General features: G+C 41.5%; 2 protein-coding genes across 3 annotated transcripts in view; one reads left to right on the top strand and one right to left on the bottom strand.

Moving 5' to 3' along the window:
- Nucleotides 1–22,470, bottom strand: ggps1 (geranylgeranyl diphosphate synthase 1). 2 transcript variants are annotated; one of them, XR_008834221.1, is made up of 5 exons: nt 21,911–22,470; nt 19,223–19,315; nt 15,178–15,248; nt 6,259–7,131; nt 1–528 (listed from the first exon to the last, which is right to left on the bottom strand). XR_008834221.1 is itself a non-coding variant. In XM_056435438.1 (4 exons), the coding sequence occupies exons 2-4, from the start codon at nt 19,293–19,295 to the stop codon at nt 6,328–6,330; spliced, it is 948 nt and encodes a 315-aa protein (XP_056291413.1). In that variant the 5' UTR covers nt 19,296–19,315; nt 21,911–22,470; the 3' UTR covers nt 5,588–6,327. The 2 variants fall into 2 exon arrangements, 1 of the variants encoding a protein (XP_056291413.1); XM_056435438.1 differs by lacking the exon at nt 1–528 and having other exon boundaries at nt 5,588–7,131.
- Nucleotides 21,829–22,606, top strand: part of arid4b (AT-rich interaction domain 4B) — a 56,987-nt gene continuing 56,209 nt past the window's right edge. Inside the window, exon 1 of the mRNA XM_056435430.1 lies at nt 21,829–21,850. The gene's annotated coding sequence lies outside the window, so the exon portion shown is untranslated. The remainder of the gene's footprint in view (nt 21,851–22,606) is intronic.

Raw genomic sequence — 22,606 nt, 5'->3', positions numbered from 1 at the left:
TCAACTTAATTGTATTTATAAAATCCTTTTCATCTCAACTTCTTAAAACTCATTGCTCTGCAGATTGAAGACAAGAATACGTTGACATTACAAATTAAAGTCCTAAATTCTTCATGTCTGGTTTCATTGGCCGACACACAATTGTGTGTCTAACCAATAAGTGTGCAAACATCTATTTTTGTTCCAATGTTCCCCAACAGCTCATCAAACGAGTTTAAAAACAATGAACAGAACTGCATGTTCCAAATATCTTCATATGAATGGATTATAAACAATGTTATTAATCACTATAAAGATGTGTATCATTGTATTTGTTCATACAACTGTATTGTAAATATTTACTGTCAGCGAACTATTTCATCTATTTATTGTTCAATTAGTTAATTACTTCAACTCCCCTCTGTCGTCATACCTCTAGAAATGTATCCTTGTGATCTGGATTACCTGGTGTTGACTCGTTTTTGTGTTTTTTCTAAATGTTCTGTCTTGAGTTGTGTTTTGAGTCCTTGCCTCGTTGGTGGCTTCAGCCTAACAGTATGTGGGGGGGAAAAAAAATCAAGTTTAGTACATCGAACCAAGTCCAAATAACGCATGCCATGGGTAAAATAAGTTTTAAAAAATCCTATTTATTTATAAATTTATTTATATATCATACTATACCACTTTGTATGGCTACTATAACATTCTTAAAACAAAATATACTACATCATGATTTTTTTTTTCCAAAGTCAATGAATAATCAGGTAAATAATTGTGGTATTAATTTTGACAAAAATAATCAGGATTTTTGCAATTATAGAGCAGTTTTAAACTAGTATGACTATTATGACCAAAAATAAAAACTAGAAACGTTACTACAACAGCTTCTACAATCCTACTGCTTTACTATCTGTACTACTCAAACTATTACTTCATGCCCTCCAGCACTCAACCCCCCAAAGTCTCTTTGTTCATCAGCAGTCTGGACAGAAAAAGAGAAACGTTCACACCAACATTTAAAAAAGATAAATTCTCTCCAGCTACAATAACAGATTGTGGTTCAACACCTTTGAAACGCACTGTTTGCATCACTTCTTCCTGGAAGATGGATCAAACAAACACAGCTCTTAAAATGGACTTACATTTAATTAATATACATGTTTATGTGATATATATTAATATTATCAAACTATTCCCATTGAATTCTGATACCTCTGTTTGACCTACATAAGTAAACGAGACCATCAGCGAGAAGGTTGGCTTTTTCTATCGAGTTATTTTTAAAGCGGGTCTGAATCACATTAAGTCGTGTTCATCAGAAACTTGGATGTTGAAATGATCACTCACAGAACGTATTCACACGCAAAGGGAACACGTATTGTTGCAGGTGAACCAATTACACATCTATGGAAATGCCGTATCAGATACAATCAATGTGTTTATGATTGCATGTTTAACTAGAGCACAACGTGTTCACCAGACTGATGAGTTTTCCCTTCATCAGTTCACCTGCCACCGCCTGCACGATGAAACAACGTAAATACAATCAGACCTCTGAGCTGTGTTCATTTCAAGGTGAACCACGTTGCACTGCTCACGGCAAATATTATCCTATGTATTCATTAATTATTAATCATTAAAATACAATTAGCTTGTATGAAAGTGTGTTTTTAGGAAACACTAAATGACCCATTTCTGTTCCATTTGCCATAAGTGGATACAATTATGGTAATAACAGTCTGACTTTCTGAATAATTGGATCACTTAAAAGAAGAAAAGGAGAGTAGCTGTCTCAAGGAGAGAGACATGCACACACAACTTGTTTCAACTAGACACAGTGGTGGAACAAATCAATCAATCTGCCATTAATCAATACCTGATCAGTCACACTGTTGTCCCAGAGGATGTTATTGAAGACATCTTAGTATCTGGCCGAAAGCAAAATTAAACTCACTAAACTGTCGTTGTTCAATGTGTCCACCCAGTGAATTACGCTCTCCCAGTTAAAAATTCACTGTTGCAGAACAGTCGGAATATCAATAACTATTCAAGCAAAATATATACATTATAGATTACAGTGAGGCCATGCATGATACTTATGTGTCTTATTTTACAGCCCAAACATACAGTACATTATGGATTAAATATAAAACTCCCGGTAGTGCCCCTCATTCAGCTCATATCTTTGAAAGAGGAGCTTGTCGTCCGCATCTGCATCATTCCAACAACTCCAGATTATTAGACTTTTCTTGAGGAGCATTTCACATTGCTGTCAATCAGCCACTTCTTTTTCTAACACCCCTTCCCCTCTTCCTCTGTGCACTAAAACGAGAAGGGAATCATTTATTCATGATGCCCGGCATCTACAACCAGTAGTTCTGACTGATTCTGATTCACGGGAATGAGGCGATATTATTAGACGCACAACTATGCCCTGATGGGGCAACATTTACATTTCTGAATGTAAATCGCTCTCTCTCTCTCTCTCTCTTCTATAGCAGCTACAGTGTGTCAGCCTGCAGAGGTTACGGCTGTCACTTTTTGCAAACATTTGCAGAACACAGCTGTGTGACATTGTGGATCTGGCAGATGACATTCAGTAGAAGGTTGGCTGCTAGACAGAACACATAATTACACAAAGTGATGGAAATACCGGGTATATCGAGGAGTTTCATGAGGCCTTTTGAGCCCTGCTGCGGTAACTCGCCAGAATCGCCATGCCGCTGTTTGTCATTCAGTTATGACTGAACCATACTGACAGGCGTTCCTTCTTGAAGAGGCTCACTCATCTGATACCTGATGCAACACCGTATATAGAAGAAAAGTCAGGATGTCAGCTGAGTGAATGCAGTTGCTCTCAGTTCATTCTCCTTTCACCTTGCACACGGTCAGAGAGGGATTTGAAGAAGAATGTAACAATGGGTGCATCAGAGGCAGGGATAGTTTGATTTTTTATTCCCTATTGTGGGTTAAGTAAAAAATTAAACAAAAGCTGGATCCTACGTCGCCCATAATGCAACTCAAAAGCACCTTTTGTTCGACATACCTGGTAAATGTCTGCATCTTTTCAACTCCATGTCCCAGTTTGCAGTACAGGATTTCTGTTATTGATTTTGAATCACTAAATATAAGCCTAGCAAGTTCCTCCAGCGGGACGACCTCTAGAGGAACAGAGCTCCCCCATGTAGACCGAGTCCTGGTTGCCCTTTGATGCATGACATGCCCCCTCACTACCTCCCTTTCCTGTCATCCTCCAGCTGGACTAATATTTTAAAAAATGTACAAGCCCTAATATATATATACACTACCGTTCAAAAGTTTGGGATCACCCAGACAATTTCGTGTCTTCCATGAAAAATCACACTTTTATTTATCAAATGAATATAAAATATAGTCAACACATTGACAAGGTTAGAAATAATGATTAATATTTGAAATATTAATTTTGTTCTACAAACTTCAAGCTCAAAGGAAGGCCAGTTGTAGAGCTTATATCACCAGCATAACTGTTTTCAGCTGTGCTAACATAATTGCACAAGGGTTTTCTAATCAGACATTAGTCTTCTAAGGCGATTAGCAAACACAATGTATCATTAGAACACTGGAGTGATAGTTGCTGTAAAAGGGCCTCTATACACCTATGGAGATATGTCATTAGAAACCAGACACTTCCACCTAGAATAGTCATTTACCACATTAACAATGTAGAGTGTATTTCTGATTAATTTAATGTTATCTTTATTGAAAAAACAGTGCTTTTCTTTGAAAAATAAAGTCATTTCTAAGTGATCCCAAACTTTTGAACGGTAGTGTATATATATATATTATTTTATAAGCCCTAATATATATATATATATTAGGGTTCATACATTTTTTTATTAGTTGTCTAGTTGTCTGGCTCTGAAGGAAGCGGTCCTTCTTTTAGGATATATATATACAGGACTGTCTCAGAAAATTAGAATATTGTGATGAAGTTCTTTATTTTCTGTAATGCAATTAAAAAAACAAAAATGTCATGCATTCTGGATTCATTACAAATCAACTGAAATATTGCAAGCCTTTTATTCTGATTTATTGCTGATTATGGCTTACAGCTTAAGAAAACTCAAATATCCTATCTCTAAATATTAGAATATCATGAAAAAGTATACTAGTAGGGTATTAAACAAATCACTTGAATTGTCTAATTAACTCGAAACACCTGCAAGGGTTTCCTGAGCCTTGACAAACACTCAGCTGTTATAAATCTTTTTTTTTACTTGGTCTGAGGAAATATTAAAATTTTATGAGATAGGATTTTAGAGTTTTCTTAAGCTGTAAGCCATAATCAGCAATAAATCAGAATAAAAGGCTTGCAATATTTCAGTTGATTTGTAATGAATCCAGAATGCATGACATTTTTGTTTTTTTAATTGCATTACAGAAAATAAAGAACTTTATCACAATATTCTAATTTTCTGAGACAGTCCTGTATATAAATATCCTAAAAGAAAGAATGCTTCCTTCAGAGCCATAGACAATACAACTGTTTTTACAGGCGTTCTACTCCCGATGATGCCCAAACTGAATTTAAATGTGAAAATTAGCTGGTGTTCCCACTTTAATCTGAGATGTTAAACTCAAAGAAAACAGTTCCATGCAGGTGGAAACAAGTGAGTACTTAGTTATTCCTCTTTATCCCCAATGGGACATGAGGGTCACTGAGGTTTTTACAAACAGGTGAGTGCTGGAAGAATTATGCATGAGAACATGTGTTATTCTGGGTAAAGTGACATGCATTTGATAACCACACTGGCATGAATATTGTAAACTGAAGGAAGCGTTTTATTAATGCGATGGATCAAGTGACATTAAAAAGGACAGATAGCCTCTGTCCACCGGGGCTGCGCTTCCTTTTATGCCGCAGAAGAACAAACTAAACAGAAGCAGCTGATACAGGATTTAAAATAGCGCCCTGTATGTCAGACCAAACTCGCAGTGAAAGCACCAACACGCGCATAGCAACCGGCCTGTGAGCCCAGCCAAGGTTCCTCAAAAGGGGGCTTGAGTCATAACTTGCATCAGCAGCTGCACGACACGGGCTCGCACCATTCAGCACGGAGTTGTACAAATGAGTCGTGTTGAAACAACACACATGCATCTGGTGCAACAGGGGGAGGCGTATTACTATTAAATATATTGCAGATGATGATGATGATGGTTTGTGTTTTGCAATAGCAGAGCCATGTGTGTTACCTGTGCATAAAGTCAATGTTTGTGAGCCTGATTAGAAATGAGACATCATTGTGTATGAATAAGCCCAGAACTATACTGAAACACACACAGCTTGATTTTAAAGTACAGCCGTGAGCTCAGCAGATGGGGCTCATCTCTAGACAAGTCCCTCCCAGGTCCCCCCCCCCCCCCTGCATCAAAAGTATGTCCAGTTCAACAATCATCTTTTACCGCTTTAGCCTGTGGGAGAACGATGGAGAACCCGTAGAGAACCCACGCCGCCACAGGTAGAACAGCCTCCACACAGAAGGGCCGTCGAGCCCGGGCCCCTCTCGCTGCATGTTCAGCTCGAAACAAGGAAAACTAAACGAGCCTCGACTGAGAAGGTCACAGGTGATCTTTTTAAGGCTTTTTTCTTTATTCAATCGATGAAAAGAAAAAGGTCTGCAGCACAACATCCACCCACAAATATAATGAAGACCCCCTAATAATGTGTGTGAAAAGCCGTGCCGAATCTGAACCGGACGCATAGAAAGCCGAGCATCTGCTTTGCATAGAATGCCAGCATGTTGCATAACAAGTAGACAATTGAGTTGCAGAGGTCTTTTCTACAGGATTGGCACTCCGGAGGCTTCATGATTGAGGATCTCCAAATCGCACATCGGACACTGGAGACATCTCATGTTAAACAGGGACTTCAGAAGAAAAAAAACACCCGGCATTCATTCGGCTCTAGATAAACAATTTGCATTCGGTGGCAAATGGCAATACATAAAGAATACATTTATACGGCCTTCAGTGAACATCAAACGGAAGGCGTTGCAGCTTTGTTGCCATCTTGTAATCTTCAGAATAGCTGACAGGAAACCAATGGAAGAAGTAAGTTCATTTATGAATTTATTTATTCCACTGACTGAACAGCTACACTTCAGATACAAAAATGTGGAGACGTGTACTTTGTTCAGCAACACTTGAAAGATGCCGTCCTGCAACATTTGCTTCGAGGTCTGCCCGCATCAACCAGTTTGATGACTCATCCTGACAGAGTTGGTGAATGTAACATACCAGTATGCGTGCGGCGTGTCGGTGAGCCGTGCGCGTGCGGAGTCACAGAGCGGAGCGCCGTGGATGAGGTCAGTGGATGCGGCTCGAGCGTGGCTCCATCCTGGACTCGGCCGTGGCTTCAGGCTCACGGTGCATTCTGCTGAGGTGCTTGACGAGGCTCTCCAGTTGAGGGTTTCCCCCAAACTCCCCGATGAGGCGGTACACCTCCGCCTCCAGGTCCCGCAGAGTCTGCCGGGTGTAGGCAAACGAGCCCACCTTCTCCAGGTAGTCCACACAGTAGCGCTTGATGTCCACGTTATCCGTGCGCTGCCTCAGGATGTTCTGCACTTGGGTGCTCTCGGGTTGCGACCAGATGGCGTGAATGGTGGGGAACGAGAACTTGCCCTCCGTCAGGTCCTCGCAGAAGCTCTTGCTCTCGCTGTATTCGCGGGAGGTCAGGTTGGCGTAGTCGTCGCGGATCTGGAAGAACAGGCCCAGCGTGTCCAGGAGGGGTTTCAGGTCCTGTTTCCAGTCGGAGAAGAGCTGCATCAAGCCCACCGCCAGACCAAAGAGACCTCCGGTTTTCTGCAGCACCATGTTGCGGTACTCCTGCTCGGTGGGGCAGGTGTAGGTGTCCCTCCAGTGGATGTCCAGGCCCTGACCACGGTGCAGCTCCAGCAGCTGCCGGGTAAACAGTCGGACAGCCTCGGGGTGCTCCAGGGTCAGCACCTTCTCCAACCCCAGGAAGTAGACGTAGTTGGCGGAGTTGATGACGGAGGGAATGCCGTAGATGCTGTGGGCCACCGGGAAGCCCCGCCGCAGCGTGGAGCTGTCCTCGATGTCGTCGATGAGCAAGCTGGCGTTGTGCAGCATTTCAGTGACCTGGATGATCCCCTGAACACGGGGAAACAAAATCGGGTCATTGCACTGTACGATTTTAGAGGAAAAAGAAAACATTGCATGGTTGGAGACTTATTGTGCAATCGCATCAGCTTTTCCCTTTCATGGTGATGCGTGCCTTCACGCTGTGCTGTACACACTTTTAGGAACTGTAACAATGCATACGCTGATAAAACTTTGTGTTGCTACTCTTGAGAGGAAGACAGACGGTGACAGGTTCTCTGGGAGTTGTGTTTAAATGATGCATTACAACCTGCATACAGCAGAGGGCGCCATGCCGACACTCCTGCTCTGCTCGGCGAGAGTCTGTCAGCAGACACAAGTGCTGAAACAAAGCAGGCAGTCAATTGGAGAGAATGAAGAAAGATAAACTCTAGACTGGAGCGGTTTCAGATTCAGAGTGGAGGACTGCGGTGGATTTGATTTGCCCAGGAGAGAGGGCGGCAGCGATGAGTTTAGTGGAAATGTATTCACATAGTTAAGAAATGACAGGTGACAATACTGAGCACTTTCCCCTCCTCTAAAGACAGAGCGATGTGGGCTCAGTGTTTTGACAAGCTCTAAAAACTTTATTACAGTATGACCCTCAAGGGCCAAACGGACAATGGACAAATTGGGAAACGGCAGGATGCCATTTTCAATATCCAAAAAAATGGCTTTGTTTCAGGTCTGTTTGACACGAAACAGCCGTGGTCGCCATCACGCGTCTGCCGTCCTGAGCTGGCCGAGCAGGCTGCTGGAGGGCTCTGCTGATCCAAAAGACAAGTGGTGTGGCTGGTAATGGAAGCTGCTGGTACGGGGCCGGGGAGCACAAAGAGAGGCTCAGTGGGTCAGGCAGATGGCCAAGGTTTGGGCCAGTCGAGCAGTTTATCCACCAAACACAACCTTTTCTTCGGCAGGGTCCCGACACTCGCTCACCCTGCAACCTCAGTGAGCCACTTACAAGAGAGGGGGGTTGTGGGTAAAGCTACAATGAAGGCACACATGAGGGAGAACATGGAATATTGCCAAAAACGGCTCATTGCAAACAGTGGTCTCGATGAATTTACATTTCCAGTCAGGAAAAAAGAGCCTCAGAGAAATACAACGGTTGTCAAATACAAACGGCGACACTTTAAGTTCTGGACTTTGAGAGTCTCTCAGAAATAGAAATTGTCAGACTGTCACTCTATAATGCCGCCATTTACATGCCGAGTGCCTTCACAGCTCGGCAAGACTCTCACCAGAGGAAACTGATGCACAAACTCACTGTGTTTGCCAAAGCTACAATCAGTAATCCATTAAGAATGACGGGACTCCTTCACAACAAACAAGTGCACCGAGTCCAATATATCGAGGGCGAATAACTCTGAAACAGACAAGCCAGTAATATGCGCGCATGAACCCGCCTCACTCAGCTGAAGATCCTTTCCACGTTTATCCAGTTCGTAATTAACTAACTGACATTATGGGGTTTACCGGCTGTGTTTTATAACATTGGATTATCACCACACCTGAAACAAACACCACCACAAGAAATAAATGTGATTTCAAAAGGAAACTTAAGGCAGCAATAATCAGAAAGGAAATTATAGTAGATTAGGTTATTATTTTAGGTATTTAAGGTATTTGGGTATTATTATTTTACTTTTAATGTAAATGTTGTTTTCAAAGTCTAAGTGTTTTTGTGATAATTGATCATGCTATACTGCATTTTATGTATTTGTATTGTATTGTAATGTTTTTTGCCTGGACCCCAGAAAGAATAGTCTCCACTACGGTGTAGACTAATGGGGATCCTTAATAAACTAAACACCACCTTCAAGGTTATCATAAAATATAAAGAAGATATATATTTTGTTTTGTGCCGTCTCGTCTGATCCAGGTTTTACTGCCAGACTGTCTACTGTTGACACAACTTCTTATCTGCTTTGTCTAATAATAACCGTCACATCACAGGTTGTATCCAGTTATTTGTCCGCTTTAAAAACATGGATAACTTGTGTCATGCTATCCAGCAGTTATGAGTTGCTCCCTTTCTTATTTGAAATGCTGACCTACAATACAGTCCCTCGTTATTTTCTCACGGAGGCAGCGACATTAGAGTCACTCTAAAACCTTTAGGAATGCTCTGTCCGTTTCAAAAGGTAATGTTTCAGATACCAATATCTACATTTGATCAATTGAACCAACTGTTTTTCTCGAAATGTCAAAGAATCGGACCTAAACTTTGCATCTTTCTCTAAAATGCCGGAGGACTAGCGCTCCCCTGGTTCTTAGATATTACTAAAGGGCAGCGCAACGACAAGCTGACAGTGGGCGTGGGATCTGACGGATACACGGTGGCTTGACATGCCGATGCCAGCAGGGTCTCTTTTAGTGAGACATCAGCGCCGCTGTGTTTCTTTAGCTCACAGGTCTGCTCTACACGTCTCTCTCTCGTGTCTCACTCTCGTGTCTCATGTCTCTCTCGTGTCTCACTCTCATGTCTCGTGTCTCACTCTCATGTCTCTCACTCTTGTGTCTCACTCTCGTGTCTCACTATCGTGTCTCACTCTCATGTCTCTTGTGTCTCACTCTTGTGTCTCACTCTCGTGTATTGTGTCTCTTTCATGTCTCATGTCTCTCTCTCATGTCTCACTCTCGTGTCTCACTCTCATGTCTCTTGTGTCTCACTCGTGTCTCACTCTCGTGTATTGTGTCTCTCTTTCATGTCTCATGTCTCTCTCTCATGTCTCACTCTCGTGTCTCACTCTCATGTCTTTCTCTCATGTCTCACTCTCATGTCTCATGTCTTTCTCTCATGTCTCACTCTCGTGTCTCTCTCATGTATCGTGTCTCTCTCATGTCTCACTCTCGTGTCTTTCTCTCATGTCTCATGTCTTTCTCTCATGTCTCACTCTCGTGTCTCTCATGTATCGTGTCTCTCTCATGTCTCACTCTCATGTCTCACTCTCATGTCTCACTCTCCTGTCTCACTCTCATGTCTCACTCTCATGTCTCACTCTCCTGTCTCTCTCATGTATCGTGTCTCTCTCATGTCTCACTCTCCTGTCTCACTCTCATGTCTCACTCTCCTGTCTCACTCTCATGTCTCACTCTCATGTCTCACTCTCATGTCTCACTCTCATGTCTCACTCTCCTGTCTCACTCATGTATTGTGTCTCTCTCTCATGTCTCACTCTCGTGTCTTTCTCTCATGTCTCACTCTCGTGTCTTACTCTCATGTCTCTCTCTCATGTATCGTGTCTCACTCTCATGTCTCATGTTTACTTGAAGCAGTTACAATGCTCACTAAAAACACTGGCTTATACTCCAGGTCCCTCATATGAATGTCAAAATATGCTCTCCCTCAAAATGTAATAAAGCCCTCAACCACCTTATTATGTCCACTGAAAGATGAGTTATTGTCAAAGCATGCTTTGTGAGGGGCTGTGACATGCACCCCTAGTAGCCTACAGCTGTTTTCATATAAATGAATACGATCTCAATCCTTTACTTTTGGAAAGGGTAATCTCTTGCTTTTATTACTAGTTTTTCTTATGAACCCAAATAATTCATGACAAATGAAAAAAAGATGGGAGGCTGAGATGCAACATGAGGACTGGAATGTAACATGCTCTGAAGCACACTTGTTAATGAGCTCAAACACGTGCTGGGAATTCAAAAAGAAAGTTATTGCCAGATATTTTCAAACCCCACAGATTTCCCCAACACACACACACATGTTTGGGGACATTGTGGAGCACAAATATGAAAGCAGCCACACATATTCTGGCTATGCTCTAAACTGAGAGTGTTCTGGGAAGAAGTACATTGAGCTCTCAGAGAGGTATTCCACGCCAGTGTGTAACAATCCAAAAGGCACAGAGAGGAAATGCAGCACGTAATTCGCTGCAAATGCTGAAAACAACAGCATAGACTGTGAGTAACTATTCTATCAATTCTTAAATCGAGTGGACCCCAAAGTGGAGATGGAGCAGATAACCTCCCCTGTAAGGTTACAAAAGACTAAACGTGTTAAAAGATAGTCATGTTATGAGCTGAATGCAGTGATTATCTTCACCGACCTCGTGGCCCGACTGAAGCATCGATACCTCTAGCGATCGACGGGCTCGTTCATGTCGAGATAACTGCGACTAACCCTCAAGCCCCTCAAAGACAGATATAAATGTGGATGTAAAGGTTCTTACTTTTCTATTTCATTTGCGTTTCACTTATTTGTATGTTATGTTCATGCAAACTGCAATGGATTATATGATTTCACAGAGAATAAAAACAACAAAACAAAACTACTTCAAGCCTGGGGTAGCCGACTCGTCGATGAGAGGCGTGTTGGCGGTAAAAGACAGAGGGCAGAATATAAAAGCTAACCTTTCCACATTGTCACAGAGAACAGAAGGAAGCCAGTCCGCTAAAGGTCGCAGGGCCACTCCCAAACCGTTCTATGGCGAAGTGCATGTGGGGCATTGATGACACAAATAATAATTGTCAAATGACTGAGACAGTGTGGCACACTGCTGCTGCCTCCATCTATCCGAAGGCCTGGTTGTTTCCATGGCGGCGACTTCTTGGCAGCAGTGTGCTAATGATGACAAGAGGAGTGCTCTCAGTCGGCATGATGGGTTCAGCGGGAGTTTACAGAGCTGCTACGTAGAGGGGGGGGGGGCTTTGATATGCCAAACAAGTACATTATGTCCGAAGTTGAATTGATTTTTGGATTTGGTTACTATCTGCACACGAGTATTGGCCAAATGAACTGGCGGCTCATCGCCAACTCAACAAATCAGACACTGATCAGTCAAAGCGCCTCAAGATGTCAGCACTTTACAGAGAAGAAACGTAGCAAAAATAAATCAAATCGCTCTTTTTATTCATTTTGCATGTTGAATTAATTCATTAGGAGATGGCTCACTGTATTGGTAGCAGAGTGACGGCTGTGATTGAATACATATCTACTCATGCAAGTTGCGAGGCAAACATGAGAGCACCACATTTTCTCCAATAATTCGTCAGACTTTGTTACTCACACGCATGAGCCTAGTCTTTTTTCCTGAGGACTGGAACCAGTCATCACACAGGGTGAGGACTTTTATTTTGCACAAGGAGATGAAATGACCACCGGAGACAAAGTATGACCTCCGAGCTCTGCTGCAGAACTATGATTCTTTTGCTCGGGGAGGGTTTATAAAACATTCAGGACAAAGAGAAACCTGTTGAAGAACGACCCTAATGAGACCCGACAGGCTCGGCACTTAGCATTCTGCACTGCAACAGGCATGTAGATTCAGAAAATACCGTCTCCGTCTTTTCATTACTGGACACAGGACGAGTCGTCAGACCCTACAATTGAAATGTCATCAGTAGAATAAGGTCAGCGGCCTGCTCTCCCTGAGGAGACACTGGCGTGGATGCTGCTCAATACAAGCAAAAGATCCGAAAGGGCTCATAAGAAATTAATCTGACTGAGGAAACGCAGGCCGCTGTCTGTAAACTCACTTCAATACGTCTGTTGGAATCAAACCAATGTGTTACAACCACACTGTAATGGGTAGGGATGGGTATCGTTTGGGTTTTTTCCGATACCGGTGCTAAACCGGTACTTTTAAAACGATACCGGTGCCTAAACGGTGCCTGAACCGATACTTTTTTTTTTTAAACGCACAATGAGGACATTAAAAACCTCTTTGGCCATATTCCCTGTAGAAGCCGTTATCATGGAGCACCGACACACAACGGATATCAGACTGTTAACATACACAACACATGTTCTCCATTACATGATGTGATATGTATTGTCATGTGCAGACCTTATAGGGTTAATCCTGTCACTGTGTTGATGGGCAAAGAGAACAACCAATCAGAGGGACTGAAGATGACACGTGACACATAAAGTGTTGCTTCTGACAGCGAGAGGTCCACTGAAACAAAGTGACGCCCCACGGTCTTTATTCCTCCGTCATTATATTCCCGGTAACACCGGGTATACAGCCGGGACCGCTGGACATCAACACATCTGCTAGCAGACTGTCACGCTCGTAGCTCGTAGCTAGCGCTAGCTACGAGCTAGCTTAAGCATGGTTATAATGGCTAATTTATTATTTCTTGGCCTACTTTTATGAATGCAAAACTTGCAATCAACAATACGGTACTAATCTGAGTTAAGGCTGCTCGTCATCATCGGTCTCCACGTGTTCAGGGGGACCGGTGACGGTCTCCCCGTCGCGTCCAGCCTGACGCTGGTGTGCTCGACACGGGTTCACGTAGTCACACACGGCGCAGCCTCCGCTGTCAAAGTTAAATGATAGGCTGTCGTAACCTGCTGACAGGGCGGAGTCACCAGAGAAGTTCACAACAATAGTTTTTTTCAATTTCAATCGGCTCAGGCACCGGAAAGAAGCACCGAAATGTGCGTTGCGTTTCGGTCCGGGTAATACCGGTTGTATTGGAACCGGTACCACATTGGCACCGGGTTTCGGTACCCAACCCTAGTAATGGGTGGAGGAGTGGAGGCATATTTGAATCCTTTGCTCACAGAGGTGTTCAGGGACACATGAAGCTGGAAAGAAGGTAGTCCCACTGGGTACAGGCTTTATGTTTTAACATACACAAACAAACAATCCCTAAATGCTGCAGAAAATTCCCTCCTCACTTCCATTTACCCCAATATCTGGAATACGCTGTTCAGTAAAAAATACAAAATAAGATTGCTACCATGAGCTGAAACTGAATACTAGACAGATCCTAATCCTCACTGTAGCGCCATCACCACACATCATAAATGCATTTTATAACGTAATAATATATAAAAATTAACAATCTCTCCTGGTAACTAGCCCCATTATACCCACTGGATACCCCTGGATTAGAAATGATATAATTTTTTATGCAGTGATGACCAACAATTTGGTGTCTTCCTTTGTCGATCAAACTCAAAAGTGCAAAACTCGTGTGACTCTGGGAACCTGAGCATGAGCTGATCTAAATGAAAATACAGTGAAGTGTGTTCAGTCAATTTGGCCACACACATTTGAGCAGTTACACAAACAGATTTAAAAAATAATTTTGCACCCGTCGCTAGGCTAAGACCCTAACCCAAAACAAATTATTATTTTAGTTATGGACACGATAAACTTTCAACGAATACCAATATTATAAACAGCAAAACACAACAAAGCAGTCAAAGCAAAAACCTCATGACTCGAAGTGGAAGATTTCCTATAATCTGGAAATATTCTGTCTCCCATCTTCTGGGGTTCATGAACACCTTTTTTCTTACAGCACTTCATATTGTTTGTTTTGTAACAAACTGACATTGTTGGCTGGCATTTTACTTTCCTTTTTTTACTTTTACATGAATATAGTTTTATAGGGATGCACTGATCAGGTATTTGTGACAATGGAGACACAATATTTAATTCAATGTATATCCATTAACTCTTCTTCGATCTGCATCACAGCGAAATAATTCTAACACCAAAACATCCACTGCTGCCGTGATAGATCATATTTTATAATCTGCCTTTTAAAATGTACATATAATCTATCAATGTCCATAAGTGAGTCATATACACTGTATATTCAGTATATAGACATATGTTCCTGTACAGAATGCACATAATCATCCACCCTATCTGTATTTATTTCTTTGCACTATCCATTTTTTGTGTAAATACTTAGTGAGACAAATTCCTTGAACATGCATACTTCACCAAATAAAACTGATCCAACTTCAACAATTCATAAATCAGCAGAGGGAAAAATGCAGATCCAACAAATTTAGAAATAGGTGATTTTAAATTTTGTAAGCATTGTCCACCCTTTTCATTCCACTTAATACTCAACTGCATTAACAACCTTCTGTATAAAATCATAGGTGCTCTAAGCTCTACGTTTACATTCAGTTAGAAACTACTCATCTGACGGAACTCTAGTTGCATTTCAAAATGACTCGCCTATTCAGAAAGAGCATAGCATCTATTCACGTTCCTAGACCCTTCTATAACAATACAGAGCAGACTAGTCTGAATATTAAGAGGCATGAAATGGATGATTTCTCACCTGCAGTTTGTCCTCTGGAACATTCAACCAGTGGTTAAATGCTTGTGATAGTTTTGTCCTCACCTGCTTTCCTGAGGAGAGTGCGGGGAAACAAAAAGTTGAAGTTTAATTGTCAAAGACATGTGTACTGGAGTATGGAAAAGCACAGAAAGCGCTTCCTTCACGATTACGACTCTTGCAAATCATCCGCTCATTCTACTTGCTTTCCTTACTTACATTGATTGAGTGCTTATGTCATATTTGAATGCACACCATGTTGAAGTCTATATTAATGAACGACATTGTTTTAGAATCAGTGTTTTATTGTCAACATGTCTTCCAGTATAACTTCAATCAGCCATCTGCAAGAGACAATGACACTAAAGAAGCCTCATACAGATTGTACAACTATTTTAATCCCACCTATTGCAGGCAGTTATCTAAAAGGTTTAGATAAAGATGAACTCTGTATTTATTATACATGCAGAGCCAACAGTGTGAAACATGTAGGTTGACCCGGGGCACACAACAGTGGAAGTGGGACGTGACCCGACTCGAGTACCTGACAAGTCAAAAAACAGAGGAAAAGTTCTGTTGCTGCTCAGTGAAGCACGGGAAGCTTTATAAATGAATATCAATATATAATTAACTAGAACGGGCAATCGGTAGAGCGCATACCTTCGCATATCACAAGATTGGGCATTGAATTATGAACATGTTGGCATTAGTTGCATGCCAATTGGATACAAATTGACCGTGCTATGGTAAAAAGAATATTTTGACCTTTTCATGACCTTGACCTTTGACCCGATCAATCCCAAAATCTAATCAAATGGTCCCCGGATAATAACCAATCATCCCACCAAATTTCATACGATTCGGCTTAATACTTTTTGACTTACGCGAATAACACGCACGCATACAAATACACGGCGATCAAAACATAACCTTCCACATTTTCAATGCAAAGGTAAAAATCAATAATACGTTATTTTGTCATACACACCATAGGAATACCTCTGAGAAAAACCTTAATTTAACAGATTACACACATGTAATGAAGTCCGATCTATCATTCTCGAGATGGGAAGTGATATTTTAAATCTGTCGATTTACACAATCAGTCTGCTATTTCTAAACTGCATTTGTCAGTTTTAACAGTGTCTTTAGTCTGAATAAGGACTCAAACTTCTTTGCATTTGTGTAACATTATCTAAAGATCCAAATACTGAGCTTTGATGGGTCTGTAGGCATTGCTCACTTATCTAGAGCATAACCAGCGCTGGAGAATGTGAGGTGTTCAGCATCTGTTACCATGGTGATCTGCCCCAGTAAGAAGTGAACCACCGTTGGAGGACTGCAAGCCCAGAGTTAACCGTGAACTGACCTTACTTTCGCCAAAACACGCCTCATAGTACAGGTCCTCAACAAAAGAGCTTGTTTTTCTTTGAACCCATTGGACTTTGTTGTGAAGCTGTTTTCAGCAGAGAGCTCACAATCTAAACCGTGACAGGGTGAGTGAAATGTGATGTAAACCTTATTGTAGATATGTTTGCCAAAACTAAAGAAAAATCACCACAGTTTTAAACACTGGAATAGTCCATTGTATGGTTCCATTCCTTTCCATTATCCAAACCGCTTATCCTTCTTTAGGGTCGCGGAGCGCTGGAGACGATCCCAGCTGATATTGGCGAAGACAGGGTACACCCTGGACAGGTCACCAGTCCACCATTGTATGGCACAAGACTTAAATAATGAAATATCTTATGAGCCTGAATGACACAGTAACACTGAAAAAGAGAAAACATCCCAATTTACGGAGACCCGTAGGACTTGTCCCATTTACCCAGAATTATACTCCCGTTAGGTCAGTCCCTTCACCACTGACAAAAAAGTGACCAATCAAAACTGGTGAACCAAATAAATTAGTGTCCTAAACTGCAGAGAGTGGACACTCGCTTACGAGACATTTCAAATTAAACATGCACAACTTGCTGATTTCTGAGTATTCAAATTCAAAAGACAGTTTCATTTTATTACCATGAGGTGCCATAAATATGACAAATGTTCAAAACCATTGCGGACCAAATCTGCAGTAAATTGGAAACCATATTATTTCAACATGAACGACGTAGCCTCAGCTCTTTTTAAATCCTCTATACGATATTCAGAGCATTAATATAGCTGCCAACAAATAGTTGCTCTGTAAAGATAGAGTTCCCCTTCAGGTAAACACTGTTTGCTCTGTGGCAGCGGTTTGCACCGCGCTGCCATCGCCATGTTGAAGCCGTGGGAGGCAATCCCTCGGATCTCAATATTGAATTTAGCCACTTTAACAGAGTGAGAACATATGTGGCTCCCAAATGACTAATTTGTAATATAAGTACTATATTGCTCAGTTGTTGAGATTATGTTCAAAATGCACCATGTAAAACATAAAGTAGTTTGGTTAAAAACTGAATCGAATACATCACAATGGACCAATGAAATACATTTGAGGTTCGAGGCTACTTTGCACAGAAGTAAAACATAAACACACCAGGGAACGATTTCTCATACGTGGCTCAACAAAGTCGATCAAATGTCCGATTATCCCGCTATCTCGGTTTCTTAAAAGGCTGATCCACCCTCAAACTGTCTCGCTAATTTGAACCAGACGTCAATTCTCAAGAGACACACACACACACGCATAGCCGTGTATAATCAATGTTTTGATGGCACCATGTGGTTTTCATTAATATCTTGCTGTAGGCTAATACTAATGTCATTTGTTAAGTGTTAAAAAGCTGGACAAGAACCAGCTGGTATAGAGGGAACTATACAGATGTTTTATTTCTTACTATTATAGATACATATACCAGTATCGTATCGATATCTGGTATCGTAAGTATCGAGTAACGTGGTATTTATGGCAGGTATCGTAGATCTAATTTTTCACACACACACACACACACACACACACACACACACACACACACACACACACACACACACACACACACACACACACACACACACACACACACACACACACACACACACACACACACACACACACACACACACACACACACACACACACACACACACACACACACACACACACACACAAATCTGTTTGATGTGAACGCAGCATAATTGTTGGGAAAATGAATCAGCTAATTTTAAGTGCCTCATCGCCCCAATCAATCATATCATATTCCTTTAAATGTGCCTGCTGGCAGCCAGCTTAATGGCTCAAGTAGATAATATATATGTGGATACACACATATATAGAATAGGAGTTTGAATATGTGTGTATAAATCTGTGTACGGGTCAGGGAACGTAATGAACACATCCAGAAGTTTCTCAAGTGCTAAATAAACTTTATGAGCAGCTCGGCATACAGCGGCTTTCCTGATGATCGCTGACCCTGTACCACAATGTACCACAAGGCTCTGCATACAGTCTGAGACAATTAATGCCGGCTGCGGCATTTGGCGTTCAATGTGGCTCGAGAATAAATTATTCTTTATGTGCAGAATGGATAGCGCTTGTATAGGAATTCATCATGACGTGATAAGAACTCTCTCTCTATAAAACATGAATCTAACTAATATCGCTGCTTTATCAATGAGGAAGTGAGCTCGATTTTTTTACGGGGGCGTGTCCAGATTATCCAGCTAGACTGAATGTCTGCGCAGGAGCAGGTTCAAATTTGTTGATTTGTTGCTATGGTGATTTTTCAAACTTGCTTTGTCGAACCAAAAAGCCTCGCTTGTGTAATCTCACCCTCAAAATGATCCCGCTAACTACGTTAGCCGGCTATGAGAAATTGGGCCCAGGTATTAGAATTGATCAATGCGATTTAAAACCTTCATATTTCATGCACTGCAGTTTATGTCTGAAGCTTTTCATCATATTGATGTTGCTATATGATTAACAGTCAGTGAGTAGGTCAAGGCTCAGTGTAGCTCTCGGACTAATCACCTGTATATTGCTTTCAATGACCTTTTAGCTGCATGTCTGCATGCCTCCATATGTCTTTCCCACCACTCTGCAGTCACTGGCATGGACAACACTCACCTGGGAGTTGCAACAAGTACTTGTATGGTTCCAGCAGAATTCGCTCAGAGGCGGTGTCCGAGTTGCCATCCATTTCTTCTGCCTTACACAAATCTGTATTGGAGGAAAAAGAGCATTACAAAGTTAAATAATTTGTGACATTGTTTTTGAAAGTTAAAAGGCTTGGTGCACGTCTACAATCACACTAGAACCAAATTAAATCTAGCTCTCAACTGACAATATTGCAGAAAGGAGTAAATGGACCTGAACTCATACAGCACTTTTCTCATCTCCTACCACTCAAAGCGCTTTTAACACTACATGACATCATTCACCCATTCACACTCATCCATACACTGATGGGTGGAGCTAATGTTCTACCTGCCCATCAGGACTAACTGACATTCACACACCTTAGGCAGAGCTAAAGGAGCAATTTTGGGGTTAAGTGTCTTGCCCAAGGACACATCGACATGGGCTAGCGGAGGCGAGGATTGAACCGCCGATTATCTGAATGAAGGACGACCCTGCCAGTTGCCCAGAGTGCGTTAATATGACAGAAACAATGTCAGACTTGAAGGCATCTTGGAGTCACAACTTCAAAAAAGCTTCTACACACTTAGCAGCTTAATATACAGGAAGTGTTTGGTTATTTATTAGTACGTTATAGTTTTGCCCTTTTATTTCACACGTTTCCTTTATATTCGCACAGGATTGAGGAACAGGAAATGCAAAGATGAATGCTCAAATAATGTTTGTGGAGCTTTACATAAGAAATGCTCTAACTCATGAACAAAACAAGAAAATTCATGGTTTTGACAAATCAAAGAAAGAAAATTAAGATTAATGATGTATGCAATGTGTCAGACGCATGTGCTATAATTCACGTATGCATGGTGACACACTTATCACATGATTGGATAAGTTAAAACAATAAATTACTGGTGAAGCACAGAAACTCGCGATGTAGCGAAAAAATAGAAACATTAGGTTGTCTGTGACATCTAGAAATCACCGTAAGAAGAAATCACTCAAATAAAAATGACTTATTCATTGCATGAGACAGTAGTTGAGGTTTAATTTCAGAAAAGGGCAGACTAGATCATGTCACATCAGGGATATCTATCAAAAAAGTCAGTTAAAAAACTTTTAACATTCACTGGACCTCCACTAGCTGATGTGATGGCTCACATTATAAATCAAATGATCAGACTGCAAACACTTTGTCATATAACACAATGCTGCAATCCATTTCAACCAAGACGGTGCAATAGTCTATTAGGAAGACGTCTTCTCACATAGGATTTACTAAGTCATTATGGTTTGTTTAAAGCCGACACCACAGTATGTGGATAGTTACAAGCTTGGTACTGTACTATCTAACACAGCCCCGAAACTGTTAATTATGTGGACAGTAAAATGCCATCCTTTACATTATTTGATGTTCAGTGGAAAACAAATATATTAAGTCAACACTTTCGTAATCTTGTCTGCAACAAGCCTCACTAGAATTGTAATATGCTATGTAATTTCTCAATCTAATCCGTCAATTTCACCTTTTAAATATATTTCATACTTGCACTTCAAATTGTTATAATGAAATTCAACCAAACAAGTAAGTTAATTTTAAAAAAAATGAAAGAAAAAATATTGAGCAAGTTCTCCAATCATGTTGACAATATGCAAGTTGGGATCTTAAAAGACAACATTAATTGATTTACACAGTGAACCATATTATACATAGCGGAGCTTGAAAACTCAAATCTAAATAATAATAACAAACATTTTAAGAAAAAAGGTGCTCTATATAATTCAGTGATCGGGCCCTACTCATAGTAATAACAACTTTACATTGTCATTATATATAATATGGTTAAAGTCATTCATGAACAAACTTCCTTTTTTTTTTTACTGATGTGCTCTGCTGAGCTTTGAGCCTGTTCCATGAGTCTGTTCCATGATTCTGTTCCGTGAGCCTGTTCCGTTCCATGATTCTGTTCTTTCCTCTACCTGGTTGTCACGATCCTAAAATTATAACTTTTATACGATACTTGCCATAAATATTATGATACCCGATACCAGAATTCAATACAATACCATAAATAAGATATACCATGAATACGATACTGGTATATTTATCTACAGTAGTAATAAAATAAAAAACATTTTTTAAAGCCGAAGACGGTCTCAAAAGCTCCGCAACTTAACGCCACTCGCTGTGAGACTGCGCAGCGCATTGCGTGCAGACAGCATTTAACGGAGCCGAGCAGCGCGTGCGCTCTGATCGCGCGCTCTCTTAATGAAGTATCGGTGGTAAAAATATGCAACATCATATATTTTTACGGTACGGGTACTTTGTTAGTGTCGATACACCGTGTAACATGACAGCAGTAGATGTAGCAGGCTGACATTCAAGCTAACCCGAACCCCCAAACGCTGTAGACATCTTAACGCTGATTGGCCAAGACTCGACACGTCCCATCAAGATGTTTTATTGCGAAGATAACCACATCACATGTTCTCCGTGTCTCCCTCTAATCTCATTAACGCCGGCCGGCCAGTTGCCCCCCAAAACAAAAACTCTTTGGATCTACACTATTCACGTGGATGACTATTCACGAATTTCGCCGAAAGGTAACAAGTTTGCAGGTATGTTCAACGTAAATACATTCCCTGAATGTCCACTCCAGATCTCTTAACTCCACCCACCTTGTCGCCGCCCGTCCGTCTGCCGATACGCCGGTCCTGTTTTCCGGTTAGCCAACCTGCTAGTTAGCTAGCATTAGCAGGCTAACATAAACCACAGCTGAGCATTTATTTCTCTTTTTCAAAATAAAAACGTCTACTTCCAACGCTGGATGACTACGGCACACGATATGAATAACAAACAAACACTTTCACACCATGTTTAGGTCCGTGTGTTACTGGCCGATCACCGGATACTACACTAAGCTAACACCGCTATTACTCCGCACCGTACACACTGAGCGACCTATATATGGAGTCGTTACAGAGCAGGCGCAGAGGAGGTGGGCTGCGTCGCGCACTGGGTGTTGCCGTTGTATTTCCACATTGCCCGGTAAAAGCTTCCGGCCTGTCACGAAATTGGAGAGGAACACATACGTCTCACCAGGACAGCCTGTGATGAATATCGAACATACATGTGTTCGCGAGCTGGGGGTTGTAGTTTTTTTTATACAAACCAGTAAGACAACTTTGTGGAGCTTAATGTGGATATTTTTCTCCTCGCTCAGCCAATCCCAAGCTTCTCAGGCGGTTCCTCTCGACGAGCAACCCAATGGGCGAGCGTACTTCGGGGAGAGGCGGGACTAAATGCCTGTCAAACCTTCTCAGGGGGCGGGGAAAGGATCCCAGAAAGAGCTAGAGCTACTCAACAAGGCAAAT

Source organism: Pseudoliparis swirei, chromosome 17, assembly GCF_029220125.1.
Source record: "Pseudoliparis swirei isolate HS2019 ecotype Mariana Trench chromosome 17, NWPU_hadal_v1, whole genome shotgun sequence".
Classification (NCBI taxonomy): Eukaryota; Metazoa; Chordata; class Actinopteri; order Perciformes; family Liparidae; genus Pseudoliparis; species Pseudoliparis swirei.
The sequence above is the reverse complement of the archived record's forward strand: the minus strand, read 5'-3'. Positions and strand labels throughout refer to the sequence as shown.